Here is a 19,978-nt window from a genome sequence, read left to right on the forward strand (position 1 = left end):
ATCGCTCTGGGTAGCGAGAATCGGTGTTGCAAGTTCCCCAGCAGCAGCGTTTCACCATTGTCGCAGTATGTCGGAGTAACGAAACGTAAACAAAGAGGCAAATACTACCCGCGATCTGATTGGCTAAACCGCGCTGACAATCTAAAGCTGTCGATCGGCCAATTAGCGCCATACGCGATGGTAGAACTTCCCAAACCGATAATAAGATGAAGGACTGGTCAGAACATTTTGATAAGGAAGGAAATGATGTTGCAGAGATGACCATTGGACAATCGGTGACCGCCATCCGCGAAGGTCAAACATCGCCTACTGATAATAAGATAGAAGAACTGCTCAAAACAACACCGGAAGTAACAACTGTCACATTAGGAAGTAATTCATCGGCATTTAGTGACGCAGGAAGCAAGCAAGAAGTGACAGGAAGCGGAAGTGACAATCAGGTTCGAATTGCAGCCCCTGACATCGTCCAAGGTATTTCAGAAACACCTATCATTATTTCGTATACGGCATTACTAGCCACTCTCTCATAATGAACAATTAATTGAATAAATAAATCGTCCTAGAACTACCATATACTTTCACGGAATGAATCCTGGATCATCTAATCGTAACTGTATTGTCTGAATTTATCTTAATAAATGTATACGAATAACTTTACCAGATATCTAATTCGTATTCTTGTTGTAAAACAGTTAACGAACCCGTGACAACACATCAGTTGAGAGAGACTTCCGACAAAAAGAACATATTGGGACGACTGTTACACAGACTACTGAAGGTAAGCTTACCATCACCATTGTGAACACGTGTAAGACCATTCTGGAATCTGTGGCTGAAACATTACCACACAATCTTGTACTGTCAAAGCTACACATGATAACTTCAGTGAAAAGAAGAAGTTCTTTCATATGTAAAAACAGGAATGGAAAACGGATATACATATATGATCACCAATTTCAACCGAATTCTTCATTATACCTCTGAAAAAAATGAGAACGATGATAATAAAGATAGTTATATTCAGCATTGTCATTACCTGGTTACTACATTACACTGTTTCTATTTTTTAATAGAGAGACAATAAAGAAGTACAGAAAGCAGTCACTGGTACAGAAGGTGAGAACAGTATCTACTTTGTATGTCTTTCTGTCTAGAACTCTGTCGATGATATGTTCCGAAAAAAAATCCATTCCCACCCCAAAGCATACAAGAAGGTCACTCACGATATCCAATTTAAGGAAAGCGAGATGGAGAAGTTTGTGCTAACTTGTTTTTCCAATAGTCTTATTTCCACAGGCAATTTATTTGATATGTCATGTTTTAATGTTATATGTGTCGTTTTGATAATCCTCTTGTTTTCTGAAATCGTGCATTCTATGTCCAATAGGTGGCAGCAGTGGCGCCTCAGTCGGCAAGCAGACGTCACGTCCATCCAAGGCAGCAAACAACAAGAAAGGCTGGATCCGTAGAAACCTGTTGTGCTGCCTCGTCCGACAGAAGAACACAGCGTGTGAACATGAAAAGAAAGAAATTGTTAGGAATGCTGTTCTGAAAATACTTTTAAACTTACTTTTCCGTTCAGACTAATTTTGTTTTTCAAAATCGATTGCAGGGATAAATTCATTATAGGGGCATGTCAGGGCAAGTATTTATCCATGGCAATAAACACAATATCCGGAAGCCTAAGACATTTTTTTTTGCACTGAAATACAGACGAGAAATTAATTTTCGGATCCAATGATAAATTGTAAAAACATGATACCCATTTGGCATTTTAATTTAACAGAATGTAAAGTAACTTAATGTAAAAGTACGATTTAAAAATACACAACATTTAAAAATAGAAACGTCACATGTTAATAACACAGGGTTGTCTGAAGATAGCATGCGGCGAATAGAACCTCAAAATGGCCCTAGTTGTCCTCTTAGGGACTTGGCACGAACACGCGCGGTCCATAAATATGTATTATAGTGACAAGGGTTGTAACTCCCGAGGAGGGAGAATTTCTATTTCCACTCATCCCCCAAACAAACAAACTTTTCACCATATTTACAATGGCTACCACTTTATGAATTCTGACTATCAACTGCGACCATGACAAAAATAAAATCGCCCTTCAGACTAATATTTATCATGCTGAGTATCACAGTCTGTTAGATGAACTATCCTGTTTGATATTTGAAAATGATAGTCTTTCCTGTATTTCTGACACAAGGTATGAATTTAATGCCGTAGTTTAGACAAAGTGTTTCTTACTCTATCTTTAAACATTCTCTTCGACCCACTACACTAGTTCCATATTATTATTTGCTTGGTAGTCGTAAGGCTAATATACTACACACTAGGTTAAGAAATAAATCCAATACCTTAAATAATGAGCTTTTCAGATCCAATCTAATAGATTATCGTTTCTGTCAATGTGGACACCCTGTTGAAGATACTTACCACTATTATTTTGTTTGTAATATTTATTCGGACCAGAGAGCCATTCTGTACCGAGAACTAAATAATTTTATCCCTCTAGACCTGCAGTTACTCCTACATGGTAGTATTATCTACTCATATGAAGATAATGTAAAAATATGTCAAATCACTCAGCAATATATACTTAATTCAAACAGATTTTGATCTTTATCTCTCTATCTACCTCCCTCTATCTCCTTCCGTGATAAATGTAAAAATATTTGGTCTCTCCTTGCTCCGACACAAGTAGTGACGTTTTTTTTTCTGAAGGACCCGGATGCCAGGAGAAAGCGATATTCGCACGGGATGTGATGAACTGTAGAAAAGTTTGAAAGTTATGAAAAGCGTTTTGTATTTTTACTTGTGTTGTTTGTATCAGGAGAGACCGCTCTACATGAAGTTATTTAAACTCTCTCTCTCGTTTTTTTTTGTGTATTATAATTGTATTTAAACATGTCGTCTTGTCTTGTTAATATGTATTTTGTAAAATTTTATAGGAAAGGGCTTTATATAAGTTAGAAAACTTGTGCCCAATCCTGCTTGTATACTTTGTACAAATAAAATATGTTTAAATCAAAATGCCGTAGTTGACAACACGTTTCGATTACTTTTGATGGTCTAGCGACCACCACCTTTCCAGAAAGGTGTCGAGAGAATGTTTGACATCGGTCTGTAAAAATATATGTCAAGCGTCTAAGTGAATTTGTTTCATGGTACTAGTACGTCTAGGGACCAGAGAATACAACAATTTAGAGGGTTTTTTAGGACAAAATGACAAAAGAAAACTGGGGTCGGTCGCGAAAAAAAATGACAGTCGAGAAACAGGAAACACGTGTATTTATGTCTTAGGAAAACAGACACCCTGTATCATCTAGATGCATTCCTTGGAATTTCAAATCGAACGACCAAAAGTATTCCGTATTATAATCATCCACACTAATCCGAAATTTCTGACATTGTCAAATATCAATTTCTAGTTCCAAGGGAAGTAAATCGAGTTGAAATGTCCGCGCTCTGTCAAAACCGCTCCAAACGGGTAAACTTGTGCTGATTTCTTCTTCTTGTGCAATGATTTATTGACACATATGGAAAAATATAACTCTAGAAAAAGAGAACTTTGGTTTCGAAAACGTATCTGACAGGGTAGTAATTTCATTGTCTAGTTTTAGACCACATTTTGTTCCTCATCTTTTCTCGATTTGTTTCTTACAAACCATTCAAAACACAAAAACAAAACAAAACAATTTGCTGTATGTAGAAATATGATTTTAATTGAAATGATAACATAGTTAGTCAGTCTCAAACTATTTGTGTAGAGACTTTCGTTGTTCAGAAGTATGAAATTATAAAGAATCTACATCGGAAAATCTCAGTTCCTATCTCGATTACTATCAACTATACAAACCGAACCCGACATGTGAGCTCTTCGTTACACTAAGACATGTTAATCGTTTGATTATACGATGGCAATCGACAATTATCTACACAGGCAACGGCGTAATATAATATATACTTTTAAATCCGTTGGTTGACATGACTCTGAAACCATGTTTTTATCACAGAAGAGCTCACCATCGATTGGTTTGACTGTCCTCAAGTTTTGTTCAGGGCGCCGAATGAATTATGTCTGCCATCTTCAACTTTTGTTGTTGGGATTAGAGGACATCTGTTCGTCCGTCGAACTAGTATTAGATCTAGTGTCACTTTTTATACTTCCTTTTGAGTCGGTTCTTGTGTGTGTTTTTGTGTCGCTCTTTATACTTCCTTTTGAGTCGGTTCTTGTGTGTGTTTTTGTGTCGCTCTTTATACTTCCTTTTGAGTCGGTTCTTGTGTGTGTTTTTGTGTCGCTCTTTATACTTCCTTTTGAGTCGGTTCTTGTGTGTATTTTTGTCTCGCTCTTTATACTTCCTTTTGAGTCAGTTCTAGCGTGTGACTTCAGGTCACCCCTCGACTTCCCGGTGGGCAATTTGGAGTTCTGTTTCGATTCAACTTTCGGACTTGACTTCCCGTCGGATTTTGTATCACTTCCGGTGTCATTTTTTGTGCTCAGTTTACTTTCCTTTTCTTTAACACTTTTCGCATTTGATTTTCCTTGTAATTTCGTTTCACTTTTTACATTACCCTTTGCGTTATTTTCATTTGTTTTATTTTCCGATTTAGTGTCACTTTTACTGGACGCTACTTCTGAATTTGCGTCGCTCTTCGCGTCGGTTTTTACGACAGATTTACTGGCTTGCTTCGCGTTCCCCTTCGCATCTGCTTTAGAGTCACCTTTTCCATCACTTTTTCCACCTTGCTTTACGTCACTTTTCATGTTGGTTTTATTTTCGGATTTGTTTCCTGGTTTCCCGCCAGTCTTGTTCACTTTTGTTTTTGCTTTCCCTTCTGATTTACTGCCTTTCTGACCGGGTCTGACTTCTGTTTTTTCCTCAACCTTTTCTTCCGTTTTGTGGTCTGATTTTTCGGTGACATTACCCTCCACGGGAGCTTCAGCATCAGTTTCAGCCTTCGTTTCGTCTGGTTCCTCTTTCGCCTCCTCATCAGCATCATTTCCGCCTTCCATCATCTTGGCGAACTCTGCGATAGAAAAGCAGGACATTTAAACGGAGAGTGAAGTTTAACAACTATTTAGTAAAATATATCCCCCGTTTTATTTTTTCTTTAAAGTACAAATTTATTTGTCCAAGAATTTATTACATTCTATGATAAACTGTCACTCGTTTTCTTGTGATTAAAAGTGGAACACGTGCTATTTGCAGTGATTTGGATTTCGGGTGAAAATTCAGTCAAATGGGTATAGTATACATAACAATTCCTGGTAAAAATAGAAATTCGAATTTCACAAAATTTCCTTCATTCAGACCTACTTGAATAAATCTTTTTCATAATGAAAGTTTGAGAATATGAATATGAACAATTCTGACGTGACGTTAACGACTTGTGACGTCAGCGTTACAATGTCATTGAAAGTAACACTATGTAATCACGAAGTAACTCTAGTTAAAACAGATTTATTCATTAGACAATTTTACTGGTATTAGAAATTTATATTCGAAAAAATTATACCGAACAAACTCATTTTGGTCTGAACTTATTGATCATTTTGACGAGATAGCAACGACATTTGACGTCACTACTTCTATTCGATATACAAACATTTACAGGAAATGACGTCATAAGTACCTTCATATTGTATGACGTTATCATGGTTTTTGTCGAATTGCTCCATAACTTCCTCTACGCTAGATACTCCAAGTTTATCACCCATTGAAGTCAAGACCACAGCGAGCTCTTCACGTGTCAGGAATCCATCCCCGTTCTTGTCGAACTTTCGGAAGGCCTTCCGAATCTCCGACTCATCGTCTGTGATCTTTTTCCTTTTCACGGTGATAACGACCATCTCCTCGAACGTCACCTTGCCGTCACCTACAGACAAAACATTACCGTATGTCTTTGAATCGAAGGAGGACAAGACAAATGTGATTGTGGCAAAATAGAAGCATTGTCGCTTTAGGAACAAGAAATAATTCGGATGTAAAGTTTAGTTTGAAATCGAAAATTGGTCTTAAAACGACAATGTTGGAGACGTCCACTCAACCCGAACTCTGTCAACCACTGCCGACATCATGAATAACACTTCAATCCCTTTGATGGTTTAAAAACTATATATACCATATATAGACACCAGTACCAGGAAAAACCCCAGCCTGCAACTCTCAGTTTCGATCTGAACGTTAGTGTATCATAGTTCAACATAATAACCCCACCCCATCTCACTGTTGTCACTGTGAAACACGAAAACTCCGTCCCTTGTCACTATTGTCACTGTGAAACACGAAAACTCCGTCCCTTGTCACTATTGTCACTGTGAAACACGAAACTCCGTCCCTTGTCACTATTGTCACGGTGAAACACGATAATCCTGGTGTAAATTATCTTGTAGCACGATAAACCACGCCCCTTTTACTGTAGGTAGCTCCGCCTCTGGTGTCAAGGACCTTTCCCTTGTACTATGTAATATGATTCCTCTGTAAGTCCATCCCCTTTCACTACGGATAGTAAGATAGCCCCGCCCCTAATGATTATCATCTTGGCTTGTGGTATGATAAACTCAACCCTTTCACTGTATGTAACTCCGTCCCTGATGTAAGTTATCTTGTCCGGTAGTGTGATACAAATGTAAACACCGCCCGTTTCACTATGAATGGTGTAGGTATCTCCACCCCTGTCCTGTGGTGCGATAATCCTTTTCACGGTGGTCGCTACCGGTAGGCAATGCACCTTTATCATTAGACTTCTGTTTGATTCTTTCATTATAGAAGTTATAGAATTCGCCCCTTGTGTAAATTTTATTTAGTCAGATAAGTCGCGTCCCTACCTCCCAGCACGGCAAACTCACCGTTAACGTCATGAAGTTTAAGGAGAGCTTCGGCCTCGCCCTCAGCAGGGACTTGGTTGATACATTTCAGAGCTTTAGCAAAGTCCTCCGCTATCAGATAACCTCTGTTGGTCTTGTCGAAAAACTTGAATACGTCACGGTACACTGAAAAAAACCCAACTTCTCGGTAATAGAAATATTTTGACAAACTTTTGAATATAAATTATGAAAATAAAGAAAACAACTTTAATTTAATCTTAATACAAGTATGATATGGTGATGTTGTGGTAAATGCGCTCGTCTGTCACTTTAGACGTTCGCGGTTCGATTCCCCTAACGGAAGTTAAAAGTTACAAGTACTCCGACGACATACTCCTATGGGCCTTCTCCCAGCTATTTTCATAAGGAATTAAAACAACCCTTGATTTGAACAATAACTCTTTTTAATTTCATTTTGTTCATTGCCTCTGTGTTATTACCAACTTTTCTTGTACGTTTAGTAACATTATAAAAACGCCGGAGCCGTTTACATATCGTTACATTTTAAATTGCCATTTCACTTAAACTTCTTGTTTAAATCATGATAAATCTCCAGATTAGTTTTGCCAGGACATTGCCCATTTTACATAATAAAACTTGTTAATGCAATACTCTTACGTAACGAGATTAAACGATCATACCGTGTCAGACGCCAGACGCAGACTAATTAGCTTATAATGTACTAGTTCCAGTCACAAATGAGAGTTAAAGTGTCACGTGTCAATTTAATAGTATTCGATTGACCTTATTGTGTAATTATAATTGTATATCACGTGATCAATGATCGATTATGTGTTGGAACTAGAGCTCGGAGTAAACGGGTGGGTTCCTGGGTAATTCCAGATATCATGATCTTTTATCGGCCTATGTATTCGTAACAAACGATATTGATTATGATTTCAGTATTTTGATAGTTTTTATATCACTGGAGAGACTCGTGTGATTGGAAATTTGACGCTGTACAGTACAGTTATATAATATATTGCACATCATTAATTGTATATGTTATTTCCATTTTTTTGCTATTTGCTTACAGTTTTGAGGTCCAGCTCTGCCATGAACTGAACTAAGCGAGATAACTCTTACAAATTCCACCGCTATCATTACAAGACAGTGTTTTACTACAACCTCGTGTTCGGTTTAAAATGGTAACTCTTGCACACGGAATCCGAATTTATCGAATACTACTTATCAGATAATAGCATTATCTTTGTCCGGCTTTGTGTAACCGTTAAATTCCGATGTTTATAATTGAAGCTACGTGAGCTATTTTAATTTTTCGTTTTTAGCAAATAATGCATTGAATGTATACACATAATACATCCTAATTAAGCACACGTAGAAACAATCATGCGACTTAATAGTTAGGTTAACACTCTATCTAACATAATGGCCATGCTTTATAGTTTTCACAAGAGACACTTTTTAAAACTAAAGTTTAAAAAGACCTATTTCTATCAGAATTAAAATGTTTAGTAATCTATAAAATACAGTGCTGGGAAAACAGCTAATGCCCCCTAACTCTTACTCTCGAACTAAAAAAAGATTTGAAAATAAATAAAACAGATTTGTACTTACTGTCGATTTCCGCCTTCTGTAGAGACGAAAAAACCTTCTTGTAGCGTACATACTTGTTGGACGCCTGCCAAAATAAAGAAAACATATTCGTGAAATCAGAATCTGCTGTTGATTACAAAGTAACGCCCGCCTCTGATTTTAGTCGTCACTAGACTAGACCCTAGTTTGTCGGGGGTCTCTTGTAACTAACGGCAATATCACGTAAATCTGTGCGTTTCTTTTGTGTATAAGTTACAATCCGTCTGGTCAAGCGATTAAAAAAATCCTGAATGGTCATTACAACGGTATCTCGCGTTCCTTGGGCAATTTGTTTAAAGCTCATCTGCTGACTATAGAAACTTGTCATGAAATTGATGTCTATATAGGGTATCTGAATATATTTCTGATTCGTATTTACAAATGAAATAAATATATTCTTATCGATATTCTTAAGTTTTTTTTATTTCGTACATCGATAAGAATAAGATAAATTATACAACAAATGAAATATTTCAAGACAGATAAAATACTTTTCAGCATCCTTATCAAATATTAGATTATATTAAATATTGTATTTTGGTTGCGTAAACATCAAAATGCAAACGAATCAAATTACCCGTGACCCAGTTTATCCCATACATTCAGCTTTACAAAAATCGTCAAAAGGACACGGATATCGATACTCCAAGTTCCTTTTTATAGTTCTTAGACAGTGCCAGTATTTTTGGGTGTGTGTTTGAATGTCAACATTTGACCCAAATAAAACGTAATGTTTTGTCTCGTGGTTGTCATATTTCAGACACTATCTTGTCTAAAGACAGCTGACTATGAATGGTGGTCGAACTGTTTAGTACACATGTACTCTCATTCTGCCGTGGTAATGTGGTTTGCTATATGAATTAATGAGCCATGATTTAAAATAAATCGATCGGTGATTAATTTCAGAATCACCAGGCATATATCCGGCGGAGCAATTACTGGCTTAACAGACTCTCTCTTCCCTTTCTCTCCCTTCCTTCTCTCTCTCTCTCTACCTCTCTCCCTTACTCCCCTTCTCTCTCTCCCCCTCTCTCTGCCCCTCTCTCTCTGCCTTTCCCTCTCCCTTCCCCCTCTGTCTGTCTGTTTCTCTCCCTCCCTTCCTCCCCCTCTTTCCCCCCTTCCCTTCTCTCCCTCATCTTTCCCCCTCTCTTCCTTCCTCTCCTTCTATACACTATCTGTATCAAAATGCCCTAAGAAAGATGAATGAATGGAAATCCTATACAGCCACGCTGATTTTACACATCATTTTTGATAGAAAACACACTTTACTTTTACATAGTAAAAATAATTAATTGTGTTGATGGTCGTTAGAATATATACTACATCGCAGTTGAATTGTAATACAATATAAATTGATTTTCGTAAATATGACACGGTTTTTCTTATATTTTATCGATGGTATATTACTACCTTACATACAAGTCAATGACAAAAATTCTATTTATAGGATCCCTCCACCACCATCCCCCCCCCCACAAAAAAATCAGTTAAATCATAGGATTCTTATCAAACTTCCAAAGCTATTCGCGCTGTTATAATTTTCGCTTTGCAATTAAAAGTATTTGCGCGTTGACATTGTCGTAGTGAGTAGAATTCAAGAATATTTACGATACAAATAACACTTTAAAGTTGTACGGACCTTGAGGAGTCATACTTTATCCGCAATAGAGAGTTACGTGTATAAATTTGGTCTTGTGTTACACAATATAGACTTATAAATCTGTGATATAACATTACAAAGAGATACTTCTGACCCTTCCACTTGAATAAATGGTCGGCGTTTCCATTTAAAATTGGATTAACGTCGACAATCACAACAAAGTCGATAAACTATCTAATATTGGGCAATTTATTTACAGGAGACACCATTTTGTTCTATGTCCGCGCGTGCTTATTCGAGCAAGTCGCTAGATACCACTATGGGCTTCGGCCCGTGACATTGCAGATCAATGGCAGATTTACAATACAAAGAATGTTCACAACACTACATTTTTTTCTGATCGCAAGACGGTAAATGAATTTGATAATGTAGTATTGGTACCAGACACACACACACACACACGCTCACACACACACACGCACGCACGCACGCACGCAGCACACACACACACACACACACACACACACACACACACACACACACACACACACACACACACACACACACACACACACACACACACACACACACACACACACACACACACACACACACACACACACACACACACACACACACACACACACACACACACACACACACACACACACACACACACACACACACACACACACACACACACACACACACACACACACATATATATATTTTCAAGATTCAAGAAACTTTATTTAGTGTCGCATATATATAACAGAGACAACATTAGCGCTGTAGCGCTATTTCTGCGACAAACAACATAAAAAACAGAACATAACAAGTGAACAAAGGGGACATAAGAATTAGAGACATATATCACAGAAAGCAGACTAGCATGCAAAATTAGCAAAACATAAGACTGACAAGATAACTCAGCAGTATATATCAGATTAAAAATCGTAATTTGGATTTTATCACAGCATTTGATGGAAATATCGCTTCATTCAAACCCATTGAGAATAACGTAATTATTGATCCAATGGTTCACACTCAATGAAAATAATAATTAAAAAAGAAAACGGTGCATATAATGTTTATTTCATTTCTGAGGATTGCTGTGAAATAATTACGTAACATTATTGAATCTGACAACAGATACGGATTTATATCACGTCACAGAAAAGCAATAAGTTTTGTGTTGTGGCTTAATGAGCATCATACAATGAGAATGTACCTGAAATCATAAATCCCTTGGCGATAAATACAAATCGGCGAAGTCCGGAAGCATTCGGAATAATATTCAAGAGCGTGAGTGAAACGATCCAAACGTTGCAACGAAATGGACTGAACATTCATTACTTGATTAAAAGCAACAACGCAAAAACATTTTTTGGATGACGTGAGAGCAAATGTTTTGTGAGAGTCACTTCGGAATTACCTCAGAGTAAACATTTTCGTTGGGCTAATGACGATTAAAATCAGTGTAAAGTTATATGAGAAACAGTGAGTATTGATGTCAGTGTAATGGATCTGTAATGGCCTTGAGAGGAAAGACGTCAGTGTAAACGTTGTGTGAGAACAACTGGATGATGACGTCGGTATGAACATTGTATGGAGAACCACTGACAGATGATGTCAGTGTAAACGTTGTGTGAGAACAACTGGATGATGACGTCGGTATGAACATTGTATGGAGAACCACTGACAGATGACGTCAGTGTAAACGTTGTGTGAGAACAACTGGATGATGACGTCGGTATGAACATTGTATGGAGAACCACTGACAGATGACGTCAGTGTAAACGTTGTGTGAGAACAACTGGATGATGACGTCGGTATGAACATTGTATGGAGAACCACTGACAGATGACGTCAGTGTAAACGTTTTGTGAGAACAACTGGATGATGACGTCGGTATGAACATTGTATGGAGAACCACTGACAGATGACGTCAGTGTAAACGTTGTGTGAGAACAACTGGATGATGACGTCGGTATGAACATTGTATGGAGAACCACTGACAGATGACGTCAGTGTAAACGTTTTGTGAGAACAACTGGATGATGACGTCGGTATGAACATTGTATGGAGAACCACTGACAGATGACGTCAGTGTAAACGTTGTGTGAGAACAACTGGATGATGACGTCGGTATGAACATTGTATGGAGAACCACTGACAGATGACGTCAGTGTAAACGTTTTGTGAGAAATGCTGAGGATTGATGTCAGTGAAATCGATGTGTGATGGCCTTGAGAGATATGACGTTTGAGGACAATTGGGTGATGACGTCTGTGTAAACATTTTGTGAGAACTACCGAAGGATGACGTAAATGAGATCGTGTGAGGACTATTGAGGAATGACGTCGGCGGGATGACGTCACAAATTAAGCTATGACGTTTGAGTAATTCCAGACAGTACAATATCATACGTTGTGTAAAACTTAGATGGTTAGGGATGAAGCCACTGATCATTCGATTGATATTGTAATTTCAGCAAAACTACAAAAAATGTCATACGTTAGTTCACCCGATTAGTTTCCGAAACTAACGGTTCAATTACATTTCGATATGTCTCTACTTCATTAAGTTTTTATTAAATAGCTATAGCCCAACTTCTGCCTCGATTCCAGTTGGCTGTGTTGTAGTCTGAGATGTAATGCACACCTGCACTTTGGTGTTTCCGCCGAATCGAACAGCGTATACATTATGAACACGGCACTTTCTCTGACAGAAATTATGGCTCGAGAGTGACTTCATGAATTTTCTTTGGGAAATGTTTAAATATTTTAAGTCTTGAGAATTTAGAATCTTGTCATATCCCTTAAGCCCCTAATTTCTTCATTTCTTTTAATATTAAACAGAGATGACAATTATGGATTCAAACTTTTGTTCTGAAAGACGTCAAAACCAAAAAGTTTTAAAATGCCATTATGTTAAAATGTACTTCTAAAAGCCTAAGATCTTTGAAAAACTGTTGGACGGGGTTTTGTTAATTCTTATAGAATTTTAATCACCAGAAGAAGTTCGTTTGAATATGAAAGGATTAAAAAGTTAAGGCCAAACTAATTGGTTTGCTACTGAAATCTTTAAAATGAAACTTCATTAGTTAAAAAAGAGAAAACCTGAAATTCTTGGGAAAAGTTCACATAGTCGAGCAGATAACTCTATACCCCATGTCTGATTACAGGATCGAACATTGACAACTGATAAAACAAGATTCCTATTCCAAATACAGAACTCATCTATATAGATGTCAATTCGAGCCCCTCCCCCACCCTCTCACAACACGACTGAAATTAAGTCCGATGGAAATATCGTATTTGGTTTTTGTTTGTAGACAATGAGAATGAAACTTACTCCACAGCGAAATGTTATATTTCATTTCATATTTAGATGCTTAGTTTCAGTAAAAAGAATTCATGACGTCATCTGGTTTCTGACGAAATCAATAAAATGTATAGTAATGATATCGTTTACCCGCCCCTCCTTCGTCACCCCCTCCCCTTCGTCCGCCCTCCCCCTTCGTCACCTCCCCCTCCCTTCGTCACCCCATCCTTTACTAGAATGGAATGCTCTCAGTATCAAATTGATATTCGCTCATCTAGATTTTGACATTTTTTTGACCATTTCAGATTTTTCTGAGTCGTCTTCTAGGTTTCAAAATTACATCCCTTAGGATCACTGTCGCGTTTTGGAATGACGAATCAACTGTTTGATGAACTTTAACTCAATATCTAGTGAAACTGTATCTATTTATAAATTTGTATCGAAAGGTGCTATTCACTTGCGTGTCTTTTTTACCGTGTTTCACACGACAGATTTCTGATGATAGCCAATATTTGAATGTTGATAGAATATTTCCCAGTGGTCTTATTATATTTCAACAATGAAATTGAATTTATTTGTTTGATTTACTCTCAGCACCGCTGATCAGAATCATGAAGTACATGATCAACGTATGTTGATGGGAGTGGCATCATATGTCATCACAGATAGCTTTGTCATTCTGTGATGGATCCAATATTTGTTAAGTCTAAACATAAGCACGAAACCGGTTCCGGAATTTTAAAAATTAATGTCAACATTTTTACATATCAATATTGTTGATTGTTGAATCAGAAAGCTTTATTGACTGAAATAACAACGGATATTAGTATTTTAAACACAAATTTGATAATGGGCGTTAAAATTTAGGCTTCTAAATGATTTAGACTTTTACTAGAACGCCAATCAATACGGACTCGCATGTGAAAGCTTTCACGAAAGCGACAAAATGGCGGACGGTGGTATGTGTTCGAAAATGAGATAGAATTCCAGAACAAATGACAATATTTTCTGTTAATAATTCATGACACGTAGGATCGAACGTTACGGTAACATATTTTATAGGCTTGGATAAAGGCACGGAAAAAATCGATAGATCTATATACACATGCATATTTAACACATATAGCAATAGCGAGATAGACCAGAGGTGTAACTGATAGGGAATGTCAAATTCGTTTGACGTATATACTTTCATATCGTCAGTATATGCAACTATGGCGTGAACTGGGTCCTTAGGGGCACTTACAATTCCGGAAAATATAGACCAATAAAATTCCATGGCTACCATATGTAGTTATCCCATAGTGTCTAGGGGCCTTCATTGTACTTGCTCTGTACTTCAAAACTATGATGCGTTTCATATCTTGCTATGGCTGCAAATTATAAGAAAACATAGCTGATCCTTACTCCTCAGACGAACTTAGCATAGTGTGATCCTTACTCCTCAGACGAACTTAACATAGTGTGATCCTTACGCCAAATGTTTAACGATAACGTTTTAAGTACATCGTGCAGCTTGCTTATTAAAATCATCCAATACTTTGCCAGTTTCCACCTCGGTTACTGATATACTTTACTGGTAAACGCGGATCTCAGCTGATAAAACTGTAACTCAAGAGAACATTGTATTTGTCCGTACTGAAAGTGATACCCATTTAGCTATTTATTGCACACTAAATTTCAAGATTGTACTGGTCAAAGCAGTGATACCTTTTTGCAACCTGCTTGTTGTTAGACACGAAAATGTAGGCCCAGAGCATCACATACGAGTACTAGAAGTATGCTACAGCAGTTGGGTGTAGTTTTAATTCACTATTTGGCCCGATTGTATCTTATGCAAACTTTTTATTGTTCACTTACAATCTCTCAACATAAATTAGTGTGATCATACGGAATTACAGATGAACACCAAATCTTAATGAGAATCGGATATTCAAGATTATACATTTCTATAACAGGGGCCGCAATAGTTCATTCGGAAGAGCCTCGGACTTCCATGGAAAGATCAGGTAAAGACTGGTGACGTCTGGTTCCACCCTCCTTCTGCTGATAATTGTGGCTGTACTTGAGAAAGTCTCATTACCGAATGGATTACGATAGCCTGTTACGTGCCTCTCGTATGTTGTTCAGTGAGGTAGCTATCGAGTACGACTATATTACTCTCCAAATGAAACCGTAAACCGTAAATTTTCAAATCGAATTGCTGGATATTTTTTTGTCAAAAAGATAGAAAACCAATGATATTTCTATGAATAGTACTATTTCAAAATGTACTTTGTAACATTATTATAAACGAATTACTAATTGTGCTTGTCAGTGTATGTCATTAGATAACCTATTAATGGAATGACCCTTTGGAGAGTGTTGTGAATAGAGTTCCATTCCTTGAGGTAATGATGTTTGTTCAACGTTTCATTAGATGGAGTACGAAGTACGCTATATCATGCTACAGATTTAATGAAGGAAACGTTTTACAAGTTTACAATGGCTATCGGGAGTTTGACCACATCAGCCCCACTCAACTTACGGTGATGATCAATAATCCAAGTCTGATGGTCCAAGCACTCCTTAATGGCTCTGTTTGTCTTCCTCGAGTTTTAATGTTTGTTTACTATGTATCAAAGCTGTCGGTGTTTACCTTTGGCATTGATTAAATTCTGTCGGTTTAAAACTTACAAGGGTATCAATAACAGACACAAGAATAAGAAAAAGATTTAGCGTGTTTGGCCGAGAATCGATACTAGCATTATAGTCGAACGCTCATCTAGAAATTTCAAGAAACATTGAAATGGTCACGTGAGAAAAGAAACACGTGAATTTTTTATTGAAAAAGAAAAAAGGATCTAATTTGAATAAAAAGAGAAAAAAATCCATTCTAACTATATATGATTGTTTTTATACTAAAACGACATTAATATCTTACCATTTATAATGACGTCCGTTGAAAAATCCGTTGCCTTGGTTACGAGATATTTCACTTCCTGTTTATATCCGCTCACGACATTCGGTAGTCGTTGTCCTGTGTCCGTTCCTGACCGATGTCCTGTTATTGCTAGTATGACAGGCTATTAAGCAAACCTCTGACGAACTATTATTTGATTTTCCAAACCATTGCTGTTCTAATTGGGATGCGGCCGTCAGTGTTTACCTTGCTGTTTCAGCCTGTCAGTTAAATATCCGAGCCCGATCTGCCATTTGTGATTTCAACCTATCCGAGGATCCCTGAATTCTTCAATCGACGGTGTCCCGGAGAGAGTGAATAATGGTTGTCAAGCGTTCGGTTTCCATACGATACATAGTCGAATATGAAAAGATATGAATTATTCACTGGTAACTTTTTTACTGCCAATTGTTTCGTCCTGGTCCATTGCTCAAGATACAATTGTGTGCTACATACATGCATTATATAAATTTAAGTCATCTGTTGTCTTGGCATACGCTTGTCAAAAAGCGCAGACATGTTCCTCAAAGAGCGGAAAACATTGCTTTATAACTATATAACAGAGCTCTACAGAACCGAGCTGGAATTTCAGAGTGTCCATTATCATGTTGGATTTTTTCAATTTTCTGTTAATTACAGCTGTCAAAAGGATTGGTTTTGGTGTATGACGCACAATATAGCAATGTCGACTATAGATTGGCTTTGTAGTCGATCTGTGATGAAATGTATGTATTTTAATTAAATACAATATCGATATTTATTGCTATGAAATTATGGGCTGCTATGTGAGTGCACAGATGGATGCTAGGAAAACTACGGTTGATGTACCTTGATAAAAAGCGTATATATCCTAACATAGCAACATCAATCGTAACTACTCGCTGGAATTAACCATGGTTCGACCTTTCCCATAATGCTAATCGAATTATCAATCAATAAGAAATGTCGTTCATCGTTACGATAAAAATATCAAATATCAAAAGGCGATATTTTAATGAATAAAAACTTTAAATTTAGTTGAAATTTTATATTGAATCTTAGATCGATAAGTTAGTTTCATAAGATTAAAATATCCTTGTTTCTAAGTACACATAGATGAGTGTTAACGATATGTAAATTTATTAGCATTCTAAAAACAGATCTTCAGAAACTACCTCTCACGGTACACTATCATACCCAATTCCATCCGCTATTCTCCAATAACTCAACAATTTATGAAAGCAGAGTTTGTAAATAAGGAAGTTTGTTAACATCAGTAATATTTTACACCAGCAACCTGTCAGAGCTAACATCCCAATACACACAATGCAAAAATACTCCCGTCATTTCCTACAGTTATTTTCCAAACCTATCGTGTTTAAATTTCATAATTATAAACAGCTGATTGAAGATCATCTAAGTACAACATTTCCTTTGACATTGTCTTGTTCTACCTCTCCATATAGTTATTTTTTATCTGGGCACACAAAATTGGAGACTTAAACATGCATTTTTCAAACCGATAAGGTACAAGCTTTTCTTCGGGACCTGAAATATCGTAAAAAAAAACTCTTCCATAAACTGGAAAGTGAATTTCAAAACTTTGATGGTTCCATTGGAAAATAGGAAAGAGAGTGAAACGAAAACTTGCCACGTTCGATACACTATCATGATGGCTTAAATCCACGTTCTCTATCATTCTGAAAAGAGTATAAAAAACTTTAAATTTAAAACGGAAACGAATAACCAGTCTATATCACTCGATCCACACTCCAAGATTTACATGATAGGTATGTTATTGTGCGTGCAGATAAAGAATCCAATAATTTGATCCTTGTCTGCAAACATTATTACATTTCATTTATAGAAAAGAACTATAGGCTTGTTTGATAACGGATGAAACCCTACCTACATATAAACGATATACAACCTTTCCAAGTAATAAATAAAGGCAAATCACTCTTCGGTATCACAATAATTCATATAGTCGATTAATGATCAAGATATGGACCTCCCTTGTTTATATTGGATTGGTATAACAATAATTCATATTGTCGATTAATGATCAAGATATGGACCTCCCTTGTTTATATCGGATTCCTAATCTTCACAAGAATCGATACAAACAATGATTTTTGTTGGTTCGTCTAGTTGCTCTACCAAACCTCTATTAAAGCTTCTTATCAAAATTTTAGCACTATCAAATCAGGATAACAGTTTAATTGTAGCACTGTTTTTATCACGAAGTGGAGTTGATGGTATGTGAATTTTAAAGAATAATTTTAACAAATCTTGAACACTATCTTTACTTGATTTTTCACACTCTGTACACTACCTTACCCCATTCCAAACTGAATGAAAGCCTTCGTTCTCTTCTTATGAAAGCTTTCTTTTCAAAGAAAAGTGAACGGTGACACAAATTTACTGTCGAGAATTATACTGAAGCGTTTTTTGAAAAGGACGTCCAAATCAAAGAACTATACGAAAGAAGGACCTGTGGAAAAGATCAAATTTCTGGTTGACATTATCATGTTTGGTGGTAAGATCTTCCAGCAAACGTTTGGAGTACCAATGTGAAATAACAGTGCCCCTCTTTTGGATGACATGTATTTATTGTCATAGGATGCTGAACTTATCGAAAATCTTAATAATACCTTGCAAAGTCCGTCAATTTCACTTTCAGATATAAAGTATTAATGAGGTCATGTCTTAAAAAATAAAAAAATGACTATATCTTCATCCACCTGAACTGGAAATGAAGGACACAACAGCTGCTTACCTCAATTTCTCCTACAATGTTATTAACAGTGACAGTTTCTTACCAAGCTGTATGATAAACGCGATGATTTCAATGGCTTTATTGTAAAATTTCCATTTCTTTAGGGTAACCTTCCTGCTTCCTTATCCTAGGGTCTTTACCTGACGCCGTTGATTCGATATTGATGGGCTCGTTCTCAATATCGCGATTGTTTTGCAACTGACAGATGCAGACAAATGCAAATAACGTGTATGTTTTAGGTCGTCACAATGACCTCATTGGGAAATATTTGGTTTCTTTATGCGATATGAAATTGGACATGTTTAGTGATCCTTAAAATACTTGTTGGTTCCGTTGTTGTTTACACTGGAGTTGGGTAACGGTGTAGGGAATGTGGGCCGGGGGGAGAGTGAGAGGGAAGGGAGTCGAGGTAGGGAGTGTGGGCAGGGGGGAGAGTGAGAGGGAAGGGAGTCGATTAAGAGAGTGGGGGAAGGCGGTAAGGTAGGGAATGGAGGTAGGGAGTAGGAGTAGGGAGTATGGGTAGGGAGTAGGAGTAGGGAGTGGGGGTAGGGAGTAGGGAGTAGGGGTAGGAAGTCGGGGTAAGGAGTCGAGATTGGAGGACGGTGAGAGAGTAGGAAGCCGAGGTAGGGAGTAGGGGAAGGGTGAGATGGTAGGGAGTCGAGGTAGGGAGTGGTGTAGGAGGTACGGTGAGAGAGTAGGAAGCCGAGGTAGGGAGTAGGGGAAGGGTGAGATGGTAGGGAGTCGAGGTAGGGAGTGGTGTAGGAGGTACGGTGAGAGAGTAGGAAGCCGAGGTAGGGAGTAGGGGTAGGGTGAGATGGTAGGGAGTCGGGGTAGGGGTAGGAGATAAGATAGGGAATGGAGGTAGGGAGTAGAGT

The 19,978-nt window shown here is 37.4% G+C and overlaps 1 protein-coding gene across 1 annotated transcript; it reads right to left on the reverse strand.

Moving 5' to 3' along the window:
- Positions 1 to 4,100: 4,100 nt before the first annotated feature.
- On the reverse strand, positions 4,101 to 8,544 carry LOC132543578 (protein starmaker-like). The gene is made up of 4 exons (XM_060207093.1): positions 8,460 to 8,544; positions 6,864 to 7,007; positions 5,648 to 5,890; positions 4,101 to 5,041 (listed from the first exon to the last, which is right to left on the reverse strand). The coding sequence occupies exons 1-4, from the start codon at positions 8,542 to 8,544 to the stop codon at positions 4,101 to 4,103; spliced, it is 1,413 nt and encodes a 470-aa protein (XP_060063076.1).
- Positions 8,545 to 19,978: the final 11,434 nt, after the last annotated feature.

The sequence above is a fragment of the Ylistrum balloti genome, unplaced genomic scaffold, assembly GCF_031769215.1.
Source record: "Ylistrum balloti isolate Yb309-2 unplaced genomic scaffold, AGI_CSIRO_Ybal_v1 Utg369758, whole genome shotgun sequence".
Taxonomy (NCBI): domain Eukaryota; kingdom Metazoa; phylum Mollusca; class Bivalvia; order Pectinida; family Pectinidae; genus Ylistrum; species Ylistrum balloti.